This window comes from Meleagris gallopavo, chromosome 5 (assembly GCF_000146605.3).
Source record: "Meleagris gallopavo isolate NT-WF06-2002-E0010 breed Aviagen turkey brand Nicholas breeding stock chromosome 5, Turkey_5.1, whole genome shotgun sequence".
Taxonomy (NCBI): Eukaryota; Metazoa; Chordata; class Aves; order Galliformes; family Phasianidae; genus Meleagris; species Meleagris gallopavo.
In genome coordinates this window covers 20,314,751-20,339,693 of record NC_015015.2, presented here as the reverse complement: position 1 = coordinate 20,339,693, position 24,943 = coordinate 20,314,751, and the positions used below count along the sequence as shown (strand labels likewise).

Genomic DNA, 24,943 nt, shown 5'->3' with positions numbered 1-24,943 from the left:
GCTTCTGCCGCCAGTGCTCGACGGAGCCGCCGCCATGCACGACGCCTTCGAGCACGTGCCGATCCTGGAGAAGCTGCCGCTGCAGATCGACTGCCTGGCGGCCTGGGGTGAGCCGCCGGAGCTGCGTTCGCGCATCCCCGCCTTGCTTGGCAGTCCCCCTTCGTCCTCGTCGGTAGCCCTCGGGGCCGCTGGCTGCGAGCTGCCCGGCTGCGGGGCGTCTGCGGTGCGGGCCCGGAGCTCGGCCGCTTCAGCGCTGAGAGCGGTTCCCTGAGTGCTGGCTGGTTCCTATCCTTAACGCTAGCGGGGCATTCTAGCCTTAACGTTAGAGCCTGCTTGCTTGTGTTAGTGTTATATAAGTGTATAGGTGGTATTTTGGGGTATGCACGGTGAAAGGGTTGCGCCGCTTGATCGGGTGCGTTGGGAAGGCTGTTGTGGCTGCTTGGGCCGTTCTGTGCTGTGCTGCTGTGGGACAAAGCTGCTATTACAACCCCTTCAGATGCTGTGGAATTGAGAGCCTTTAATCTGTTTACCATAACCTCACTAATAGCACTATAGTTAGGCAATGACCTGTATGTGGTAGAATTATATAGCAAAAGAGATGTGAAAATTGTTTGTTTCTTTGTTGAGATTTTAATCTTTGTCACTATGAAAGTATTTACTTTGCCAGAGTATAAGGGAGCCCAAACCCACAGGCCTCAGATGAAATGGTTGGGTAAAGTCAAGCAATGGAAGGAAGGGTTGCAGGAGAATGAGAATGTATATAAATTCAAGTATCTTAAGTAATGAGGAAGTACCAGCAGTAGGAAGAAATATCCCTGCGTATGTTTTTCCTATGTGATCCTCAGCAAAGAGGAAGCTTTTCAGTCAGATTTTGTGACCTGGTAAAGATGCTATGCCTTTTGATTGCTTTAAGTGCTGTAGTTTGGAACACTCTGAAACTTTGCTGCAGAGTTCATATATAAAATGTTTCTCTTTTATGAATCTTAAGTGACTGCTGGTTGTCTAAGCACTTCAAATGCCACTTAAGCAAGGATGCCACAAGGATTGGTTCAGGCACAGCTGATAATTTTGGGAAGTTCTTATAAAAAGCATGACTTTATTTTAAAACACAGAACTTCTCCTTTTCATTTTTTTTCCCCCTATTATATAGCAGTGTTTGTCCCTGGCAGATAGTGATGCCTGAGTAATAGCTTATTGGCACCCTTGATTGAAAAAGATGTAACTGCTTGTTTATCTACTATTGTACCAGTAAGCAGGGTTTGATGTCTTGGCTGTTGCTTTTGTTTTACTGTTTGGTTTATGGCCATCATGTGGTAACTAGTGCTGCAGTCTAGCACTTGCACAAGAGCACTGCAGGGAAACATGCCTATGGTTGCCATATAAAGTCCTCTTTGGCTTTTGAACCAAGCTTATAGGTGTCAGGATAAATGCAGCTTAATTGGATAGGGCAGTCTTTGCCAGAACTGATTATTTTCTCCTTACTCCTTTTAGAGGAATGGCTCCTTGTTGGTACCAAACAAGGGCATCTTCTTCTTTACAGGATCAAGAAGGACGTAGGTAAGTTGACTGTAAGAATGACACAAGAATTTGATCATATTATTTTTTTTCTTTCATGTCAGATGTTGTTGTGATGTTAACACAAATACATGTGATTGATGATTTTCCCTACTTAGAGTTTAAAGAATGTGTGAGATCTTTAGTAGAACTATACACACTGTTTATCAGGTATTTAAGGAGGATAGGTAGTAGTATCAGCCTGTTGTTTGTGTTAGAGTGTGTTTTATAGAAGGTTGTCAGATCTTTCTTTTGCAGAAAGTGTAATTTCTGAATGCACTCATTGTGCATAAACTTGCACAAAAGCAGTGCAGTGAGCTTATTGCTGCAGGTTTGCTTGTCATCTGCTAATGAAAGGTTGGATTACTAGATGAATGAAAGAGCAAGTTTATTCGGTGGGCTCATCAACATCAGGGGTTGGGAGGAAAGGAACTTCGCTATTTCTACTTTCTCATGTTTCTACATTTCTCTCTACCTCTTAGTTATAATTGCTCATAGGCTATTCTGGAGATGCCACAGAGAATGCTGTTCTGTTTGAAATTTAATTGATTTTCACTGGATAGATTTATATTTTGGGTTTCTATATATAGCTGATAATTATTGAATGCAGTAATGCAGTATAGCATGGGACAGCAAAGGAGAAAAAAAATCCAAATGTTTCTATCCAGGATTATCAACTCTTGGAAAGATACTTGTTTGTATCTGATTGAGACTGAATTCAGCTTGCTTTTTCTGAAACTTATAGGACGTCTGTTCCAATTGGAGCATGCTAGTCTTGAGTTGCTAGTGTCTTATCTCACCTGGTAAATTTCTCCCCCTTTTTTGCATCAGTGCCAGGAGAGGTTATGTCATCAGAAAGTGTCTGTAAGTCTTTATCCCTAAAACTCCTTTTAAACCCTTGTGGTGTAGTGTTTATTCCTTGTCTACTTTGCAGTGATGTGTTCCTTAGCAGTTTAAGTTTTTGATACTTGATTGGTGTTGATAAATTCTTTATGGATATCTTTGTATGTTTGGGTTTCAAGATGCTTAAATCTTGTTATCTGAAATCCCAGCAAGGTAAAAATGTAACTACTGATGAAGTTATCAGACAAGTACAAATAGTGTTATTTGAATTCTTACCTGATGATGTACAAGGCCTTCTGATGCATTTATTGTTAAGCATCTGATTTTGCTTTCATAGTTCTTTGTGGTCTATTTAGTGTAAAATTTATTCTGCCATAAATTTAAAGGCAACTTCAGTTTATATGCTCTCTCAAATCTTTCTGATAGGTTGCAATAGATTTGAAGTGACACTAGAGAAATCCAACAAGAACTTCTCAAAAAAGATTCAGCAGGTAGGAAATAACATTTTCTTGGCATGCGGAATCATATCCCTTGTGTTCAGACAAGAAGTGCAATCTTACTGTACTTCTTGAATCTCTGCTAAATTTTAAAAATTTCTATGAGTCTATAATAGATTTTTCTAGGGGCAGCACAGTCAGGTGTTCTTGCCCGCTATTTTCCCATATCAGCAGGTGAGTTTGGTGTATTCACTGAAGCAGAAAGCTAAGCATTGGGATATACAAGCTTATTTCTGACATTTATGGAAATGCTGTTATTTGCAGTAAATGCTCAACTGCTCTGACAAAATAGTTGTTATAGCAACGGTAAGACACCAACAGATTGATATAATTTGCCTCTGGATAAACTGTAGCAATGTGAATATAATTCACATTACCTGGAATTTAGAATTAAAGTAACCGATTATCTACTGATAAATAATCATGCAGTCATATGATTATTTTTAGTGGGGGAAAAACTTTGGTTCATTGGTTATGCGCAGGAAAGCATCTATGTCAAAAAGATTATGCAGCCTCTTTTGGTATCCCTTGTGCATGTTGTTTAGAGGTACGCCTGTACTAGAGTCGTAGAATTGCTTAGGTTGGAAAAGACCTTAAAGATCATCAAGTCCAACCACGACCTAACCATACTACCCTAACTAATAACCCTCTGCTAAATCATGTCCCTGAGCACCACATCCAAACGGTTTTTAAACACATTCAGGGATGGTGACTCAACCACCTCCCTGGGAAGCCTATTCCAGTGCTTAACAACCCTTTCTGTAAATAAGTTTTTTCTGATATCCAACCAAAACTTACCCTGGTGCAACTTGAGGCCATTTCCCCTTGTCCTGTCACCAGTGAGAAGAGACCAGCCCCGCTCTCGCTGTAAGCACCTTTCAGATATAGAAAGCGAGCAATAAGGTCTCCCTTCAGCTTCCTTTTCCCCAGACTAAACAGCCCCAGGTCCTTCAGTCTCTCCTCATAGGGCATATTCTCCAAGCCCTTCACAAGTTGTGTTGTCCTTCTTTGGACCTGCTCCAGCACCTCAGTGTCTTTTCTGTAGCATACCAATTGTTTTTCGTTCATGGATGAAATCAATGATAGAATTCTTTCTTTCAGATTCATGTTGTTTCTCAGTTTAAAATTCTGGTCAGTCTGTTAGGTAAGTAAGGAAAATATTTTAATACTTAATGAAGTCTTCCTGGTGCAGTTACTTGGCTTGCCTGTGGTGTACCTTCCACATGTGCATAGTGCTTGAGTTGCTGAAAAGTTGTCTTCTAGAATTTAGGCTTTTTCATCTGGCGAAGGAAGCATTGTGCAGCTAAGAACGGGAATCAGCTTTGCTTGTTGTAAGCCAACTTGAAGAACAAAAATGTTAATGCTAAGTTTCATGACTAAACATAGAAAAAACGTGCACGTGTTGAAGTGTGTGTGTATGCATCTACAATTTATATACATAGAGGCCTATGTGCATTCACATAGATACGTACATATAATATGTATGTATGCAGACTGTAGAATAGTCTAAAATTTCTGTTGTACAAACTTGTTTGATGCATGAAAAACTTACCACTGCTATGTGGCATCAAACACAGCTTATATGCAGATGGCAGTCTTTTACCCTGTTGTGGAAGATCTGAATTTGCTTGTTTCAGGCTTCCGTTTAACCTTATGATCTTCCTATGTCTGTTTTTGCTTATGTTGCTACTCCCTTTTCTATGATCTCCAAGTCCCGGCTCTCCCAACTCCAGCATGCATAGATTTCGGCTGCCTGCGTCCTCGTGCGTACAAAAATTTGACCACAGCACCCTCTGCTTGAAACTGTTCACTTCTCACTAATTTCAGGAGCCAGTTCAAAATGGTCTTTGTTCATACAGTATTCCATCACAAGCTTGCCCTGGTCTAGCCTGTTTGCTGTCTCTTTCACTCCCACTTCCTCTGCTTGTTTAGCACCTATTCTCAGTTCCTTCATGTGATTTTTACCAGATCTGGTGTTAGTCTTCTTTTCTGCATGCGTACTCTTGTATTTCTGTGCATCAGCGCTTACTTTTCAGTTTTTGGGAGAAGATTTCCTTTCTTACAGTCTTATTTTCTCTAACAAGTTCTTCTTTTTATGCAACCATAAACTGCAATAATTTGTATGAATTAATGGTGAACTCAATGTGTTAAACATTGAAAAATAATTGGAATTTTGTTTAAAACAGAAAATAACATTTATGTCCATGACCTGTTGACGTTTCAACAAATCACTACAGTTTCCAAGGCAAAAGGTGCATCTCTCTTTACTTGTGACCTTCAGGTAAGATGAGGAACACAATGGCACGGGTGTCCTTACTCCCCTTCTTTTTAAAAAGAAAGTTTTAATGTTGCTGTGTAGATTTGGTTCGTTAATTTTGTGTTTGTTTGTTATATATCACCTTGTCTGTTTTATTGTGACCTTGAACTTCAAGGCATTCCTGTGGTAACTATGAGGGCGGCTTTTCTGTTTGCATTGCATCACCAAGCATTTCCATTGCTTGTTTTATTCTATTTTTGTTTCTGTTAAACTGCATTGGTTCAAGGAGTCCCATAATGGTTATGGCAGGTCCAGGCCATAAAATAGTTCCATGAGGTGTAACAATAATCTGTTAGTATGCTGTGGTTTATTGACTCCTTTGTATCTGAGGTTTTTCAGCCTACTCATATTGTACAGAAATCTGGTCTGTAACCAGAAGAGATGGCTTAATGCTCATCATCTGTACTTTTCATCCCACTTAGTATTCAAGTATTTTCTAGTAAGTATTGAGTGTTTCCTAAGTGTTAAAAACTAGTGATGTCTTTTAAAGTGCGTCTCATCGCTTCAAAGTTCCTTAATGTTTGTAAGGCACTTAGCTTTCTTAGTATTTTTTGTCTGGAAACTTTTCCATTGAGATGTAATATGAAAGGTAGTCATTAATGTTTAGTGTTATTAACATAACACATTCTTTGCATTGTTCATTTCTTTTCCTGTACTACATAGAGCTTAAGCTGTTTATCGTGGTCTTCAGAGTTGGGCTGACAGCTCTCTACTTATCTTCTGTTTCTGTGTGTATCTGTATTCAGCACTCTATTTTTTGTATTTCTCTTGTGTCACAAATGCTGACATCTAACCAAAGTTCATTTTCAGCTACACCACTTACCTACTCTGTGTTTTTGTGCTTAGAGACTCCCATTCTGGCATGAATGAACAAAGCTACTCTTCAGATAGCTTTGCTTCAGGCTGAAGATTCTTTTGACCTTGTATTATCTTCTTTGTCTGTTAGTATTGATGAGTTTAGGCCTGTCTTTTTTACAGCATTCAGATAATGGAGAAGAGGTGCTGAGAATGTGTGTGGCAGTGCGGAAGAAGCTACAACTTTATTTTTGGAAAGACAGGGAGTTCCATGAACTACAAGTAAGTTGACTGTTTTGATAGCCTAGCATGACTGTAGGAATTCTATTTACTGCTTTTTTCATGCAATCCCTTCTAAAGGCAGTGCTGACTTTTAGAGTATTTAGAATATCCAAATCCTGTTGGTTTTATAGTGATTTAACAAAGCAGCAGCACATAAAGGTGCAAATGCAGGGTTTAAACTACAATTGGTGGCATTAGTATAGTTTCATGAATTAAGGAATAGGCTGTGTTCAGTATTTTAATATTCCTGTTGTAGTATGTTTGTAAGTAAGCGAAATGTATTAGCATGCAGCTTTTATAAATGCGTATGTAGCAGTAACGCTGGAGGTGGATCCTGAAAAAACCTCCCTGATTCTGAAGTTTTTCAAGTATGTCATTAAGTTAGAAGGTAGTTGCTGACAACAAACCCGCTGCACTTGAGAATACCACAGTGATAAAAGTAAGAATTGGAAATTTTCAGTTATCTCTTCTAGGAAGTTGTGCAACCAACCAACAGCATTGCCTATTTCTGTGCACGAATCTGGCCTTTTAGTTGAACATTGCTTTTCTTGACCAGCTGAAGTCAGGTGTGTGTCTGCTAGGGAGCTTGATAACAACAGTTCTTCCTGTTACACTCCTATTTTGATTTTTCTCTTGTAACAGTCATTTTGACTTGTTTTCCTCAGGGTGACTTCAGTGTACCCGATGTACCCAAATCTATGGCCTGGTGTGAAAACTCCATCTGTGTAGGCTTCAAGAGAGACTATTACTTGATAAGGGTAAGGACAGATTTTGAAATTTAGTGTTTAAGGAGAAATGAATAGCAGTAGGGACTGTAGAATGCTCCTGTGTTCACAAGTTGAGCTGACAAACAATGACAAACTATTTGGTATTCTTATTGTATGTGATTTCGGAAAGGGCAGTCTAAACATAGCCAAAGTTTTGCCACAAAGAGATCTTCTCTTTGTCACTCTTGGAACTAGTATATGAAGGTCTTTAGGAAAAAGATAACACAAAAACTTATGTTTTAGTTGGGCAGCAGAGTTTGTAAGCTCAGCTTGCATTTTATGTAGTATTTTCAAGAAAGAACTTTACTCCAAAATGATGGAAAGACCAAGAGTATGTTCTGATTTGGGAGAAAGAGCAACCTTGTGATTTTTTGTTTGTTTGTTTTGGGGATTTGGTTTTTTTTTTGTTCTCTTGCTGAATAGTAGTAATTCCTGTTTGAAAGTCTCTTAACTTACTGCCATTCACTTACTATTACAGTTTCTGCTTATGCTTAATTTGACAGCAATACTTGATTCTCTTTTCTGCATTTAAAATTGGTTTCTGCTGATATTACAGGAAAATGAGATGAAGGTGAGGTGTACCTCATTTGCATACATCTATTTATTGAATGGCAACTCCGTTCTGTAGTTGGCAGGAAAATTGCACGGTAATTTTACGGCCAGTTCAGATTGATGCTGTTGGTGGAAGCAGCCCTTTTCTGTGTCCTTCTTGCTGATTCCCACTGTTTTAGTGGTACAAGTCTTTCTGTGTCTGCTCAAGGAATCAGAGTTGAGGTTTGCTATCATCTTTGTGTTGGCTCTGGTGCTTGTCCAACCTGTTGCTGAGCAGCTTGATTTCACTGAATATGCATAAGATATATTCATGTTTTTAAGGAATTGTTCTCTGCTGTTTAGCTGATGGTTTATAGGAGTTCTTGACTGTAACACAAGGGAAGCAGCAGGAAGATGTAGTTGGAGCTGAGGGAATAAGCTTGTCTGTTTTGGCAACAGTGTGTTGTTAGGTCAACTCATGAAACATCACTTTAATTTTGTTTATTAAATTTATTAATTTATTTTTTTATTTATTTTGTTGGAGAATGCATTTGAGTTCAGATACCTGGATTATCTGTGGCCACAGCAGTGAGTGGTTAAGGCAGGGAAAAAGACTGGGGAGTTTGCTTTAGTTTTAGTTTATTTCTTTGTTACAGTATTACTTACGCTAGAATAAAACCATGTTAAAGTTTTGACCTAACTGAAATCCTGCAGTTACACCAAGAGATAATTGGGCATTTTATGTGCCTGTATGATACATGTACTCAGCTACTATCATGTGTAGCAGAAATACTGAGTCATGGCTTGAACCAGTGATTGAGGTAGGAAGGCAGGGCCAACCCAGAGAAGCTTAGCTGCATGCAATGCACCTGAATAACCAGAAGGGTTGGAACCAGGATCCACCCCTGCCCAGACCTCATTTAAGGGCTGGCAGTGGAGGCAAGGGTATCTTGCATACCTGAGGCCTTCTGAAGGTAAGCAACTTCTTTCCTTTATTTCTGTGCACATGGGTGTTGTGTTTGAGCAAACCCTCACTTGCTGCAGCCTAGGACCTTGCTGTTCTGCTGTCATTGCTGAGCATTCCATCATGTTACATCATGGTAACAGGAATATGTCATTTCTGACACGAGTATTAATTATTTCCAAATGATCATAATCTAAATAAACGTTAATATGCAGAAAATTCTTTCTGCAATTTTAAGTTACACTTGTCGTAATTGTGATTAATCTGAGTTGAAAATAAATCTCTCTACTAGGTAGTGTATTTCTTGCTTTCAGATACTTTCTCTTTTACATCTTTGAAATGTTGTTTGGAACAATAAGCTTTCTATTTTCTTTATTCTAGGTGGATGGAAAAGGATCCATCAAAGAACTATTTCCAACAGGGAAGCAACTGGAACCATTGGTTGCACCTGTAGCAGATGGAAAAGTTGCAGTTGGCCAAGATGATCTAACTGTTGTCCTCAATGAAGAAGGGGTCTGCACCCAGAAATGTGCATTGAATTGGACAGATATTCCAATAGCCATGGGTGAGAATTAGCAGTAACTTTTTTTTGTTTGCCTCTTTGCTCCTTTGTAAATGATAGAATAGTTATTTTCACAGTGTTTAAAAGCTGGCTGGATTTGGAGTGTGACAGCTGGCTTCTAGAGTGTTTTTAGTTTTATTTTCCAAGTGCAGTGAGTCCCGCTTGTTTATTTTTGTTTCTTTGTCATCTTTACTCCTCGCCTATTTTCTTCTTGGAAAACAGGCATATTGCCTGTTTCTTCTAAAGGAAGAAGATTTGAAATGGAAGACGATGCAGTTTTTCTGGGCACTTGAGTGCTGCAGAAATTCTGTATATTGAAAGATGAACAAAAAGTCTTGTCTGTAAGCAAGTTGCTGTCAGCACTGGGCATTGATTTCTGTGGCTAATAAGAAAACAGAGACAAACCTCAAGGAAAATTGTTCTTTCATGACACAAAATCAAGAGAACAATTAACTTATATTTTCACCTGTTTCTCAAATAGAACATCAGCCTCCCTACATCATTGCTGTTCTGCCAAGGTACGTGGAGATCCGCACATTTGAACCCCGACTGCTGGTACAGAGTATTGAGCTGCAGAGACCACGTTTCATCACCTCTGGAGGGTACTGAGTAGAACATGATTGCTTTTGTTGAGCTGTCTGTGTGGTAGCATGCTCAAAAACTGGGAGAAGAGCTCTTCATACTTTCCTGGCTTAAGTAGTAGCATTGAAACAGTTTGTTGCTGTTTATGAACAGAAAAATGGGTGCAATATCTTGAGGAGTGAATTATAAGAATAGAGCATCTTTGGGAATTCCTGATCACTGGAGATGTTTCTGCCCCTTCCTGCTTTGCAGTATTGCTTAATTTGCCTTTGTATGTGAGTCATAAATGCATAAATTAGCCAAGATTGTTTCTGGTAGAGCGTTACTCTTTTTCAGCATTAGAATGTGGTAATTAAACTTTTTGGCTTCTTTGCAGGACAAATATTATATATGTGGCAAGTAATCACTTTGTTTGGCGACTCATCCCTGTGTCCATAGCCACACAGATCCAGCAACTTCTGCAGGATAAGCAGTTTGAGTTGGCTTTGCAGTTGGCTGTAAGTACTCCAAATCCTTTAGGTTTGCAGTAGAATTTTCTTGTACAAAAGTACGCAAAAGAATGTTTGTCTACTGCTTGACTGCAGCTAGGCTGAAGAGCTTAACCTCCTTACTTCCTACTTTGCACACACTCTCAAATTATATATATTTTTTTAATGTAAGTTTTAGAGTTATGCTGCCAGTTTTCTATGTTGATGTAGTTGTTTTAGATTTTGTGGTGTCATCTTGCATATGAGTTACCTCTCTTAGGTGTTTAATTAGTTAACCTTCTTACAGACTTGGTCAGTTGGACTTTAAAGCCTTTGGACCAATTGTAAACAGTGTTGCTTAGCTTTGTGTATTTTGTTTTATCAATGGCCAGGAATTTTTGTAATAGCCCTGTATGTTACATAGTCATTTCTTAGAGATGCTGAGGCAGTGTATTTCATTCCATTGCCTATACCGTTTTAGGATTTTCTGATTTCTGAAGACTTCCCTGGAGTTACGCTAAAATAAATAAATTGTGTGTATGATTGTGAACTTGGGGGAAAAAACTAAAGGAAATAGCAAACGACTGTAAACATACTTTCTGTTGTATTGTTAGCCAGAGGTGGCTTTCAAACCTTCCAGGCTATCTCAGTGTCTCAGTTAACGTAGCACATAAGAATTAATATTGGAGGTCTTCACTTAAGAAGAGTATCCTTTTTTGAGCATAGCAGGCTTTTGGATTTCGTGTTCTTTCTACACTATATTCTGTGATTCTGTAATGTTAGTCCGGTAATTTGTCTAAAGCGTTTTCTTCTCATTTTGTGCTGCCCCAAATTTTTTAATGTTTTTCAATTTGTGTGTAGGAAATGAAAGATGATTCGGATAGTGAGAAGCGACAACAAATTCATCACATAAAGAACCTCTTTGCCTTCAACCTCTTCTGTCAGAAGCGCTTTGATGAGTCAATGCAAGTTTTTGCCAAGCTTGGTACAGGTAAATGCTTAAGTTGACCTTAAGATAGCTGGCTTGGGAGAAATGAAATGAAGCTTACAGATCATTGTATGTTTTGGTTTCCTTTTTAAAATAATATTGTCTTGTGCTGACCACTCTCCTTGTGAATAGCAAATAGTCTAGGCAACTGTTCAGCCTCTTATAGTTACTGTGCTCTACTCAAACTATCTGAAGTTAATTTAAATCATGAAATTGCCCTTTGTGCGGAGTATATTTGTATTGTAGCCTGTTCTTGCAGTGTGTGTAGCATACATGCAGATTTTGGAGGCTGGAGATTTCTGCACATGTAAAAAGTCTACTTTTAGCTTGGAGTTGGAAATAAGAAGCTTCTGTAGATCTGCTACATTCTTGTCCTCTGATTGAACTGAGGACCCTAAACCTTGTTTCTGCTTTAAGGGCTAAACTACTGAGGCCAGGAAGCTTTTTGGTGGTTTTGGAAGCTAAAATAGTCTCTGATATTCTTCAGATTTGTTTTAAGATTTGTTTTAAGATACTTGGAAGATTGCCTGAAGACTGGTCTGCATCATAAAATACTGCTTAAGACTGAGATTCTTTCATTGTTGACAGACAGCACATCCCTTATGCATTTGAACTTAGAAATTTCCTTGATGATGTCTAACATTATATTTACTTTTGAAAGCTACTTGAACTTGAAATATTTTGAACTTAAATTAGAGGATGGAAATTTGGAATTTATTTAAACTCCATGAAAACAGAGGTGTGTTAATATGAATAATACTATATTCAGTTCATGTTTCAAAAACCTGGTAATTTTCTTTTTTTCCTGGAAACATTACTTGTTCCTAGAAATCCTGTCCTACTGTCAAAGTTGTCAGTGTCAGGATTCTGCAAGTAGAACAGTAGAAGGATGATAGTGATGGATTGCCCTCTGCGTGTGACAAGAGCACAGGTTGAAACTTCTGCTTGGACTTTAAAACAGTCTTTTTCTTGCTGATTTTGCCTTATTCTAGCTTTTGTGTTTTTTTTTCTCCTCATGGTAAACAATTTCAGTTACCTGAAATCTAGTGGACACACAAGTTGATGAGGCAGCTCCATTGGAAAGCTAACTTTATGTTTAAAGTTAACTTTACATTAAAGCTACGTTACATTTAAAGAGTTGGCAACATGATATGTTATGATTACTAATACTAGTTATTTTTTGCTTAGATCCCACTCACGTGATGGGTCTGTATCCTGACCTACTGCCAACAGATTACAGGAAACAGTTACAGTATCCCAACCCCTTGCCAGGGCTCTCTGGGGCAGAGCTGGAGAAGGCACATTTAGCTCTGATAGACTACCTAACGCAAGTGAGTACTCCTATGTCTGTTTTTAGAGCAGGGTTATTCAAGCTGCAACATCTTCTGTTGGGCAGATTTTTGTAGGAACCAGTATGTCTACTCCAGCTCTGTTAGGCTAGCCTTACTAGACTGTCTTCATGGTCATATGATTTCTCTGAGATCTGGATAAAATTTACTCCTGAACTCAGATCTGAATTTGAGTCTGGTATTTTATTTTCAGTAGCTTTCTGAAGAGGTCTTGGGCTCTTGACCTTTTGTTTTTGTTTGGTGACTATTATGAAGGGCACTCTATTCAGGAAATTGGTCTAAAGCATGCACAGTAAAGTTGAACAGGAGGTAGTGGATAAAAGATCTTTCTGACCTCTTTATTTTTGTGCAGCTGGACTCTGAATTGTTCTGCTGTTATTCTTACTAGACTAACTGGGAACTTGTGTGTTTAGGAGAATGTTTTTGTGCCTTGTGGTTCAAAATGTAGGTTGTTCTCCAAATGTTTTAAATGTCTCCTGATTTCTCAAAAATGTCTTTGCTCAGGTTAACTATATATTTCAGGCATCTTGCAAAACTACACTTTTGCAAAACAAATTTATATACCTTAATGTGGTTGAAAAGATGGTACGTTGAACAGTTGGAAATAGTAAAAATTCTTAAGGAACCAATTGATTAAATAAGTTACTTGTTTAGGTTTTTTGTTTTGTTTTGTTTGGTGGGATATATTTTCTGGGGTGGGATTGAGAAATTCGTGGCTTATCCATGTTAAATTTTCATTTGATGTCCTTCAGAAAAGGAGTCAGCTGGTGAAGAAGCTAAATGATTCTGACCATCAATCTAGTACCTCACCCCTCATGGAAGGAACACCCACAATCAAATCCAAAAAGAAGCTGTTACAAATCATTGATACCACTCTGTTAAAGTGTTACCTCCATGTGAGTTTCCACCTGACTTAGAGGTTATTCCTATTAAAATGCAAATTCTGTTGCAATATCAGGGTGAAAAAAATTGAGCAGGATTAAGGGGTTATGTCAAATTCTCGAACAACTGTCTCACTTTTGGTTAGAAATGATGTGAGAGGCTTTGGTCTCAGCTAGTTTTCTCGTTTATCAGGAGGCAATTTCATGAAAGAAAGTACTTGTTCACTTCACTGAGGCTCCTACATTGTCTTGCTTATTTGTTTTGACATTTTAACCATTGCTTATTGTGTTGCCTTTACTGTTAAATACAGCAATGTGATCTTTGTTGTCACTAATGCTTTTCAAAGCAGACCTCTTTTCTGGAAGGGGAATAGCTTTGTACTGTTTTCCTTCTCTCCTAATGAATTACAGAATGGAACTTCTTAAGGAAGATGAGGCTTAATATAGAATGTTAAGCTATTGCTTCTTGGGCTATTTCTCTGTTTCAACTCACTTTGTGCACTGTAAGTTTAGGAAGAACATGTTAGAAATATGTTTGATTGCTTTCTTTTTGCTTGCAGACAAATGTAGCACTTGTGGCACCACTGCTACGTCTGGAGAACAATCACTGCCACATTGAGGAGAGTGAACACGTACTGAAGAAGGCTCACAAATACAGTGAGCTCATAATATTGTATGAGAAAAAAGGTCTGCATGAGAAAGGTAGGTGTAAGGTTGGGAGGTGGAGAGGGGAAGGGGTAGGAGGGTACGCTCTTAATCTTGTGTCATTATTGCCTGCATGTTGTTTACAGCAAAGCTTTTTTTTTTTTTTTTGCTCTCAAGTAGCTTGATGTGGCTGAAATTGGAATGATAGTTATGCTTGTAAAGGAATTAACCTTTTTGTTTGTCTGAAAGCATTACAGGTGCTGGTGGATCAGTCAAAGAAAGCCAACTCGCCTTTGAAGGGTCATGAGAGGACAGTACAGTATCTGCAGCATTTGGGTAAATGGCTACATTGTTTCTGTGGAAGTGTTGCTCTTTCCAGGTTTTAGTTATTCAATCGTTCAGAAACTTCATAGATACTATCAAGCTAAAGCACAATCTAGTCTGCTTCCTTATGTGGTGCAGACTTTAAGAATTACATCTCAGAAGTGTCCTGTTTAAACTTGAGAATCTTATTGGTAAACATTCCTTATTTCTGACTTAAAAAAAAAAAAAAATTCAACTGTAAGAAAATACACCATATTATTTTGTATTTTATTCTGGTAATGGTTTGTCATCACTGATGAAAGGGAAGTCTTACTTCTGGGATAGGCTTTCCAGTGGAAAGTCTAGCTACTGGTTGCTGGGCTTTGTAGTGTCTTTCCCAAAATGAAGAGTCTTATATGAAGCTTTTGTTTTCTGTGCATAGATAAATCTAAATTATAACCTGTGTCTAGATTAATCTAGGTTATGACCTAACAGTTCTAGTTGCTGGTTATATAACGTTGTAGTAGGAGATTACTTAGCTTGGCTATTCATCTTTACTTAAGACCTTTTTTGGTTTTGTTGTTGTTGAGAATAGTCTCTTCCCATATGATATATTATTTAATTCTAAATGCACAACAAAAAGAATTTTACTATCACTGAAACTTGGGTATCTCTGAAAGCATCTGCTTGTGTTGTGAGTAGGTAGATCTTTAGGATCTGGTGCTGAGCACTGCCACCTCCTGTGTTCTAGGCGCAGAGAATTTGCATTTGGTATTTTCCTATTCTGTCTGGGTGCTAAGAGATTATCCTGAAGATGGACTGAAGGTAAGTTTGCCACTGAGATTCTTAGTGCAGCATATGGTGTAAGAATGCATGTAGTAACATTAAATCCAATGTAGTGTCTGATATTGTCTGCGTTCAGCATTGTAACAGAAAGCTTAGCAGTAGACAGTAGATCAAGACAGTTTATCAGTCTTTTTTTTTTTCATTCTTGGAATATCTTGTTTTATAATAAGTGGCTAAGAACCCCTGAGTTTAGTGTAACATTATTGTATGAGAGCATGATTGAATATTTAAATGTTAATTTCCTCTTCTTAATTTTCTTTGACTTCTGTATTTGAGAGGTGTTGGGTACTGTAAAAGATATGTGCTGACAGAAGTGGAAATTTGGTGATCTATTCAGATGTGAGATATCTTCTGGATGTCTAAATAAGCTGCTTGGATTTTTTTTTTAATACTGCTTGTGCTTACTCTTCAGGCTTACATAATGATATGCTGAACTTCATTGCCTCAGAGAAAATACATTGCAGCACTTTAAAAATATTCTGTGAATAAAATTTCATTTTACAGATATTTACAGAAGACCTCCCTGAAGTGGAAGCATTGCCACGAGACAAAGTGCTCAGTTTTTTGATTGAAAATTTTAAAAGTTTGGCTGTTCCTTATCTGGTAAGAACTCAATATTTGTTACTGCATTATGTTTAGTACACGTTACATGTAAGCCTTCATTTCTCAAAGTGTACATGGTAGTGTCTCAGAGAATGCTAGCTTTGCTGTAACTTGTGCAAAGGAAATAAAATCCTGAGGTCAAGCTTGGTAAAAGTAACCATGAAGTATGGAGTTGTTGCTTGCTTTTAGCAAATTACTTTCCAGAGTAAGTATCTTTAACTGAATCAGAACTTGTGTTCACAGGAACACATCATTCACATCTGGGAAGAAACTGGTGCAGACTTTCACAACTGTCTGATCCAGCTGTACTGTGAGAAGGTGCAGGGCTTAATGAAAGAATATCTCAACTCTTTCCCTGCAGGTATGTTTTAGCCTTTTCTGGGGCTGGGGGGGCTGAGACAGCACAGCGGAACTTTCACAGTGTATTGCTTTAAACCTTTACTCCTCATATTGATCAGGAGAAGATAGCCTAAACGATGAAAGAAAGGGAACAATAGAAATTGTTGGTTTGTAGGTGAGTCTAGTTTCTTGCTACCTTGGAAATCTTAAGTGACCAAGTTACAACTTTGCTCATGGCTAAAAGAAATGACAGATACTGCTCACTTTATTGTGTTAAGGACAGAGGTGGGTTGTGATTAACCATATACTGTCTGATCAGACAGTAATTATTGTCTGAAATTATTTGTCAGGTGCACCCAACTATTACAAATGTAACTGTTTCATTAGAATGTGGTTTATCCTAATTTTATTTTTTTCCTCTTCTGTGGAGTAGTGTCATGAAATAGTTGTAATATGGTAACTGATATTCTTTCTTTCATACAGATAAATCTCCAGTGCCTGCTGGGGAGGAAGGAGGAGATTTAGGGGATTACCGGAAAAAACTCCTCCTTTTTTTGGAGAAGTCTAGCTGTTATGAACCTAGTCGACTAATCAGTGACTTTCCCTTTGATGGTGAGTTCAGTTTTTTTAGCCTAAACTAAACCTTTCTTCTATTTTCAACAGAACCTTCTCAGTTATTAAGAATCATAGCAACTAAAAGCAGAGAAGATGGCTAGAGTCACTGTGTGTGTATTCAATGTATGTATGCTGGCAGAACTGTTTTTCTCAGTCCCACAGGACTCATTTAAATGCTGCCTTAAGACCTTGTGACATCTCCTAAGTATTAAGTATTTAGCTGAACCTTTAGATGAACTTGAATTCCTCAATAGTTTGTTATATCCTGAAGTTACTTGAGAATTTAGTAGTATTACTATCTCTACTTTATAGTAGACTTAGTATAACTTTAATATATAATGTTTAAACTGCATTTTATTCTTTTTTCTGTTAATCTGGTTAGTAATGGACCTTATGTTGTCATTTTTAAGTGTAGCTATTGACTAATCGTTCATCCTACCACTAGGCCTTCTAGAAGAACGTGCTCTGCTCTTGGGTCGTATGGGGAAGCATGAGCAAGCTCTGTTTATTTATGTTCATATTCTAAAAGACACCAACATGGCTGAAAAGTAAGGATTTTTTTTTATAGATTTTTGTAGTGAATTATTGCTGTATGTAGAGCATGAGTGCTATATGGTTTCAGAATCTTGTGTCCTTGTTTCCTTGAGTTTTGGGATCTTCAAGTTATCTGTTGATTACAGGTAATGACGTAATCCCCTTGTGGAGTGCCTTTTCACATTCTTCTGTTATTGCACTTCTTAGCAATATTATTCACGTTAAATGAGTTCTTTGTTTCCCTCTTGTCAGATGTGGCTTTCACTGGTTACTTTCCACTGGTTTCTTTTAGTTTGTGAGCTTGTGGATGTTGTTTTGCTTGCCTTCTGTTATCACAGAGATTCACTAGTCCAGGTGCAAGTTAAGTTCCTTCATTTAGCACAGCCCTGTAGCAAAAATGTGTTGGTTTTTTTTCTGGATCCATTGTGCCAGGAAACCATCTCAGTGAATCTAAAGTACTTATGAGAAAATAGAATCAACCAGTACTGGCAGGAATGTCTGAAAAGTGAGACCTGTTCAATCCAGCTTCTTTTGAAGTTAGTTTCATGAAATGCGTAGCAGAGACATCTTTTCCTTGTGATTCAAATACAATAACGTCTCCACTCCGCCCCCTTCCTTTCATTTTTTATTTATGAAATCAAGGTATTAAATTCAGTTTCAATGTGAAAGTTTTGTAAGTTGATTGGAAGTGGAAGACATGCACAAAACCTCCCTTTTCTCAGCATTTGTAACCAGTGCTGCATGTCCTGATCCAATTGATCGGAATTGGATATATGGTCACCTGCCTCAGCAACTGAGCTTTTAGATGGTAATTTCTCTGGAATAAGTTTCTGGGTTCCAAATCTGTCCATGCATTTCACTTGATTCTTCTCTGTTCTAGCTACTGCCATAAACATTACGACAGAAACAAAGATGGCAACAAAGATGTAAGTAGCTCCATCTTTGCAGACTTTCTTTTTCTGTAAGGATGTTTTTAGACCCTGAATACTTAACCTTTTGGCTTGCCTGGGCCACAGTGAGTGAAGAGGAATTGTCTTGGGCTGCATATAAAATATATATTTAATGTATATAAGTAATAAAACTTATTTTTTAATATTTTTTTTCTTGAAGCACAGAAAAAAGGGACAACAAAAATATAAAATTAACAGGTTGGATGCATATGTAGACTGCTTGTGCCATGGTAGGGAGTGTAAACTTTTTGCTTTGTATAGACTTTGGATTTTGTGTGAGGTGAACAGGAACCTATGTATAACCTCTTGGGATTTAGGAATTACAAGCTCAAACTTACTTTATTTTTTTGTTTTGCGAATGCTACTGCATTATTTGAGTTGAGCATATATTCTGTAGATAAATTCTTGATGCAATTTAGATGAATAATTTAGATGCATTCTTGTTCCACTTAGATTTACAAAAATGTTAATGATAAAAATAAAATTGTTGTTTTCTAAAGATGAGTTATATAAGATAAATGAAGGAGGCATGATTAAAAGATACTACTTTTATAGAAAAATCTTAACATAGAATGTAAGTCTTAAAAGTCTTTGAACATCACTTACGCATTTTTTTCCCGTGGTTTTAAGAAAAAAGCTGCTTAAATGACTCTTAGAATTTTGAATGGCAAAATAAATAAATAAATAGTACTTCATTAGTACTCTTGCTTCATAAGTTCATGAGTGTGATGATTTCAGCGGCTTTCCTTTTGGGTAACAGGTCTATCTATCTCTGCTCCGGATGTATCTCTCCCCACCTAGTGTTCATTGCTTGGGACCAATCAAGATGGAAGTGCTGGAGCCTCAAGCCAATCTGCAGGCTGCTCTGCAGGTGTTGGAGTTGCATCACAGCAAACTGGATACCACGAAGGTAGGAAAGACTTGTACGTACTTTAAGTTTGTACTGTTGGCAGAACCTAGTGGAGCAGGTGTGTGTGCAGGATGCTACACTGAATGTGAGTGAACTTCTATTTTGTTCTCTATTTGCTGTAATTTTTCCTAACTAGATATATTTTGCTTTAGGCAATAAACCTTCTTCCAGCAAATACACAGATTAGTGAGATTCGAATCTTCCTAGAGAAAGTCCTTGAAGAAAATGCCCAGAAGAAAAGATTCAATCAAGTACTCAAGAATCTTCTCCATGCTGAGTTTCTGAGGGTAAATACCCATAACCCAGTGGAATTGTGTTGTAAAACTAATGTTCGGTATTTCAATCAACTGTTCCTTATATGTGATGTGTTTCCTCTGGATGGCGTTGTGGTTCATCTGAAATTAGTAAATATGCACCAGATAGTTTGAATGTCCCCTTTTCAGGTATGATGGCAAGTGCAGTCATTTTAATTTGGGTGGAGCTTGTGCCTTTGTGAGTCTTTGGACTTGCTGTGCCCTGGGGTGCATTGCAGGATGGTCTTGGAGAGCGTGGACTGGATTTCTTCCAAGAAAACTAAATCAGATGATGCACTTCAGTAGTCAGCTGAATTGCTCTTTATGGGTGGAATGCTTTAGTCTGTGGTTCAAACTAATTCAAAATAAAATCCTGGAATACCTGTAATGCTGATGTTGGGTCTTCAGTACCACCTGCTCTACTCTACACAAGACCAAGTCCTTATTTTGCATAATATTGAATTTTGTGCAATGTTGCTGATGTCACTGAAAATTGAATGTTCTGATAATTTTCAGTTTCACCAGTCTAAAAAGGAACTGTAGCATGGTATTGCTCTTTAAGCAAGTTTATTTACTGTCCCGTAGGTTCAGGAGGAGCGAATCTTGCATCAGCAAGTAAAGTGCATTATTACAGAGGAGAAGGTGTGCACTGTATGTAAAAAGAAGATAGGCAACAGGTGAGAGATCACATGCTTTAAAGTTTGGGAAACAAAATTAAATGTGAATCAAATCTTAAAATGTGTGTATACATGTATGTTTGTTATATGTTTGTGTGTGTGTGTGTGTATATATACATAGAACACAGAAGTATGAAGGAGAAATCTGAAAAGTGTTTGAAAAAGAAAGTATGTCATTCAACAGAGAGGTTAAGGGAGCATCAAAATCAGTGAAGTTTATTGCAAGATTTTTAATCTTGCTTTCAACAAAATGGAATAAAATGCCATCAGAAATTCTCAAGACATCTTACTTTACTACTCTGGATGGCAGAAAATCATATCAGATACTGAGACTGTTTTTATAAGAACGCTGCCTAATAGCTGCTTCTTAGCTGCAATTTAAGGAGAACAATGTAAAGTATCTCAAACTAAGATGTGTGTGGAATAGCTCTATATCTAATGGCTTTGTGATTCCCTGTCTAACTTATGTTTTGAAGTGTAGCGATCTTACTACATGTAAAAGTAGAACTGTTTCACTTGATGCTTAGATTCCACTAACTTTTCTTCTGCTATTCCTAGTAAGTAATGATGGGTTGGTATAGAATGTTATGGGCTTTTTTTTTTTCCTAGTTGAAACTCCAGTGGAATGCTGTATGATCATTAACTGTTTATCTTGTTGATGTGAACTGTTCCAAAATATCATTAGCATTCACAATTACAGGAAATAGTTCTTTTTCTTTTCCAAAATATTTTAATGAACATGAGTTTGGCTATATTAATGCTTTGCATTTTCAAGTTTCTTATTGGTGTATAGCTTGTAACATCAGAATTAAAGTTTGCATATATGATGTTGGTTTGGTTGTCTAGGGCTTTTCTAATGCTGTGAATTTCAGTACAGATTTGAAGGGCTATCATGTCAGTAAGTCACCACATGATCTCCCAAAAACTAGAACGAAACTTAAAACCAAAATCAGCTACAAAATGGTACCAGTGATTTCTAAGAAAAGTGTGCCTATAAAAATAAAAATAGGTTGTGTTTTTTTTTTTAACGATACTCTCAAAATCCATAGAACACTTCTGTCTGATTTTATCAACAGCATATTCAGGGTGAAATCTCAATAGGAAGGAGTCAGTTATGTGTAAGCACCTTTTTCTGATTTTGACACTTGTCTGTTCTTGTTCCAACAGAGAAAACTGTATTTGCTGCGTTTCAAAAAAATTGATCTTTTTGTGTTCTCTCTCTTCACAGTGCATTTGCCCGATACCCTAACGCAATAGTTGTGCATTATTTCTGCTCCAAAGAAGTCAACACGTTGGATACCTGACCTGGACTTATTCAATAATCCCAACACTCCTATGAAGTTCAGAAGTGATGGCTTAAAAAGTTGATGCTTCTGAGATTACTGAGGCTTGTTTCTAGGTTCTCACTAAGTAGAAGTCATTTGTATCTAAGGACAGACTGTACCTCTGTGGTCATATTGATTTATTAGAAAATGACTTAATCTTGTCATTATAATGCTGACAACTATGTTGAACCTCTCAGTACTCAGATGAAGAATAAAAACTGATCAGCCATAAGCTTTGTAATGCACTCCAACTTGTGAAATGAATCGTCAGACAATTGTAAGCTGTTCACAAGTCAACTTTTACAGCAAGTCCTCCTTGGGGTAACAATGTTGTAATTTGGCCTTGTATGTAAATAGTCATTCAAAAAAGAAAATGTATTTTGAGTCATTGCAGCTGTATCACCATCGCATGTAGATCACTGGATGTATGGCATAAAGAAGGCTTCTATGCCTATTCGAGATGTAGAAAATAGTTTTATTTTCATCACAGTAATGGGAATATTTAAATGTTGGCCAAAGGAATTTGGTTATTGATGTTCAGTGTTATCACCTGACTTTCAGATAAAAAGAATTTGCACGGGGGGTAGTCAGGCAAACAGCAGATGCATCACTGAAGAGCTGCTTTTTTTTTTTTTGTAGAACTGTAAATTGAATTAATTTGTGCGCTGTTGGCTGACTTTGGTCACTCTTAGCATGACTGGAAGCTCAGAGACTGTTCTAAGAAGTTCACATCTGTATTCATACAAAAAGCAAAGAACACCCTGGAAAGCAACTTTTTGAGGGATTGAACTACAATTATTGCTTGAACTTCTTGACTACACTTAAGATGTTATGTATATAAAGCTCTTTGGTCACTGTTTCACTTCCCAGCACTGGAGTAAAATCTAGACTATTTCAACATCTCTCTTTTTCAAATGCTTTGGAACAACTGCGTTCTGTGCAGGCTGGTACTGTTCCTAAGTTACTCTTGGGCCAGAGGTCTAAATTGCAAAAACTGGGTTGTATCATACTCCTTGTAGGCTGTAATCTCTTTGTCTAACTTATTTTTCCGTAAACTGTAATCTATTGCACATTGATACTGGAAATACTGAAATGTGTGATTGGTGCAGAAAGAATGTGAGCAGCAGTATTGAAAAGGAAGAAGTAGCACATAACTTAATTGACTTGATCTTTGTCTCCAAATTGACTCCAGCAACACTTATAAATTTGTAATGATTAGATAATATTGTTCATGATATGTAACTATCAGATGTTACATCTTAATGATTGAGTAATAAAGCCTTTCTGTCTAAGGTGTAACTAAATCTCAGCTAACTTTGTAGGTCTGGTTAAGCCATTGTTACATGGATGTGTTTTTTAGGAACAGGTCTGCAGTAAACTGTCAGGAGTTCTAATTCACTTTAATTTACCACTGTTTATGGTTTCCTTTGGTAACTGTTTTCCTTTTCCACGTGTTTCTATTTATTGTTTATATACTGTGCATTCCTATGAATTTCATGGTCCAGTGTTTGCTACTTTTGTGCTTGGATATCTTGGGTGGTATTGCTACTAATGTCTTTCTGTAGAGTCTGGAAAGAGGGAATCTGTGGTATTAGTGTTTTTAACCTCGTATTTCTTCTATTTGAAGAAAAGAGTCTAAAGTACTTATATTCAATTTGCACATTCTGTATAGGTCTTTATATACTAGTTCAGATATAGAGGGAAGATAGTTTGGGAGAGTTGTGTTTACAGATCATTGAGATTGAAAGAAGGGTATTTATCAGGCCCTGTATTCTTTATATACAAACATGACAATATTGCTCTGATTTTTATCTATCTTAGATTTAATACTATTAGTATGATTTTTATTTACTTTCATTGTCTACTACCTGGAGAGTGGTATTTGGATATGAGGAACTTCATTGTGCTCTTACTTTCATGGTTAAGGTTGTGCCTCTGTTCATCTTTGTTGCATAGCCTTTACAAAGAAGTGATTTGTGCTGTATTTTCTTTTTTTTTGGTTGGTTCTTACAGTGTGGCTTGGATTTACTTAACCATACAGCAGGTTTGTCTAAAGCAATAGATTGTAATAAATATTGTGAACCAGTGTGTGTTTCAGTCATTGTGCAGTTAAGCTTTCTGTGCTACTCAGTTTATTTTAATAATCTTTGCTTTCTTCTTAAAGTCAGATTTAATGCAGGGGCTCTCAGCATCAATTCTGCTTTAATGTGTAATTCAGATAAGGCCATGTCACCTGAGAGTTGTTACTGCTTCTCAACTTCTGCTTTGGATTTATAATATGTTAGTATGTTTGTGAATGTTCTCAAAATACTACTAAAAACACTTTTGTATCCTTTGAATAATGTTTTTGAAAGTCTTATACAATTAAATACATATTTACTAGAGAATACTAAAATCATTGATGTGGTTTTTTGAGTGGTGATATGCTGTTTCAGGGGGAAGGTGATTGAACAACACTGTGCTGAATTCAGGAAATATTTGCAGTTGCTTGACTTTTTTAGGTCAGACTACTGAAGCATTGGAAATAGAACATACGTGCTCATTTTCCCATTCTACAGAAATGGGGGATACTGGCTCTGAGGTGAAGTCTTTGTCTCCCTCACAGATAGTTGAACTGGAGTGGGGGAAACAGCAACAAATAAAGAACGAACAATCAACAAAAAAACACTGAGAGCATCCTTTGGAGTCTTGATAAAGGGCTCATCTTCAATATTTATGCGTATTTTAAGTACTATATAATATAGTTAGTGGTGTATGTTATTTGGTTCATACCTGCTGACAGAAAATTAACTGAAATGTAGATACACATCTGTCTTGACTGCTGGTACTAATGGTGCTAATGATACTACCGATACTATGCTGGTACTAATCCCCCTAGAAATGAAGTTCTCATATGTGAGGCCGTCTTTCTCATTTTGTGTTTTGATGTTATTTTCCTGTTTGCTTTCTTAGTTTCATAGGAGTGGACCGAAGTAAGCAGTTCTTTGGAAATTAAGGTGGCTGTCAACAGCGTCTCTATAGCTAAAACTATTCACAAACAGTTAATGCATGGATCCATGACTATGAAACAGTTCTTATATATGTTTTTAAAAGCTTTTAGACTTTCTTGAGAGAGAATTTCTATAAACATTAGATTCCTGTGGCGAGATTTCATTGGAAGACAGCAGAGAACTTCAGGAAAAGGCAGGTAAGCCTGACTTAGATGCAGTTGGGCACTCAAAATAGTACATGTTGCCTCAGTTTTCCTGTTTTTCACAGTCATGATGCTTATGATTCTGCTTTTTTTTAATAAATAAAACAGAATGGGCCTCTTAACTTTCAGTGTGATGGTAAGGTGAAATGTAAAGAAAGCACTTTTTCAGATGTGTTTACATAGCACTTAATACGTCATGAGAGTTCAAAGCAATCCTGGCTGTTCTGCACTGGTATTATATTTGCTTTTTTGCCTGTGAATTCACTGACTAGTACTGACTTGTTTGTGCTTCAAGTACCATTGCCTATGCTTAATTAATTTTCTTAAATTC

General features: G+C 37.4%; 1 protein-coding gene across 2 annotated transcripts; it reads left to right on the top strand.

The window, feature by feature from the left end:
- Positions 1-6: 6 nt before the first annotated feature.
- VPS39 (VPS39 subunit of HOPS complex) lies at positions 7-23,806 on the top strand. 2 transcript variants are annotated; one of them, XM_010711296.2, is made up of 26 exons: positions 7-107; positions 1,492-1,557; positions 2,386-2,418; positions 2,824-2,888; positions 3,996-4,038; positions 5,081-5,175; positions 6,190-6,288; positions 6,954-7,046; positions 8,932-9,115; positions 9,594-9,714; positions 10,071-10,191; positions 11,023-11,152; positions 12,338-12,480; positions 13,251-13,394; positions 13,940-14,081; positions 14,274-14,360; positions 15,079-15,152; positions 15,678-15,776; positions 16,020-16,137; positions 16,599-16,727; positions 17,176-17,278; positions 18,145-18,190; positions 18,975-19,124; positions 19,277-19,411; positions 20,003-20,094; positions 21,323-23,806. In XM_010711296.2, the coding sequence occupies exons 1-26, from the start codon at positions 35-37 to the stop codon at positions 21,396-21,398; spliced, it is 2,661 nt and encodes an 886-aa protein (XP_010709598.1). In that variant the 5' UTR covers positions 7-34; the 3' UTR covers positions 21,399-23,806. The 2 variants fall into 2 exon arrangements, with proteins under 2 accessions (XP_010709598.1, XP_010709599.1); XM_010711297.2 differs by lacking the exon at positions 2,386-2,418.
- The last annotated feature ends 1,137 nt before the right edge of the window (positions 23,807-24,943 follow it).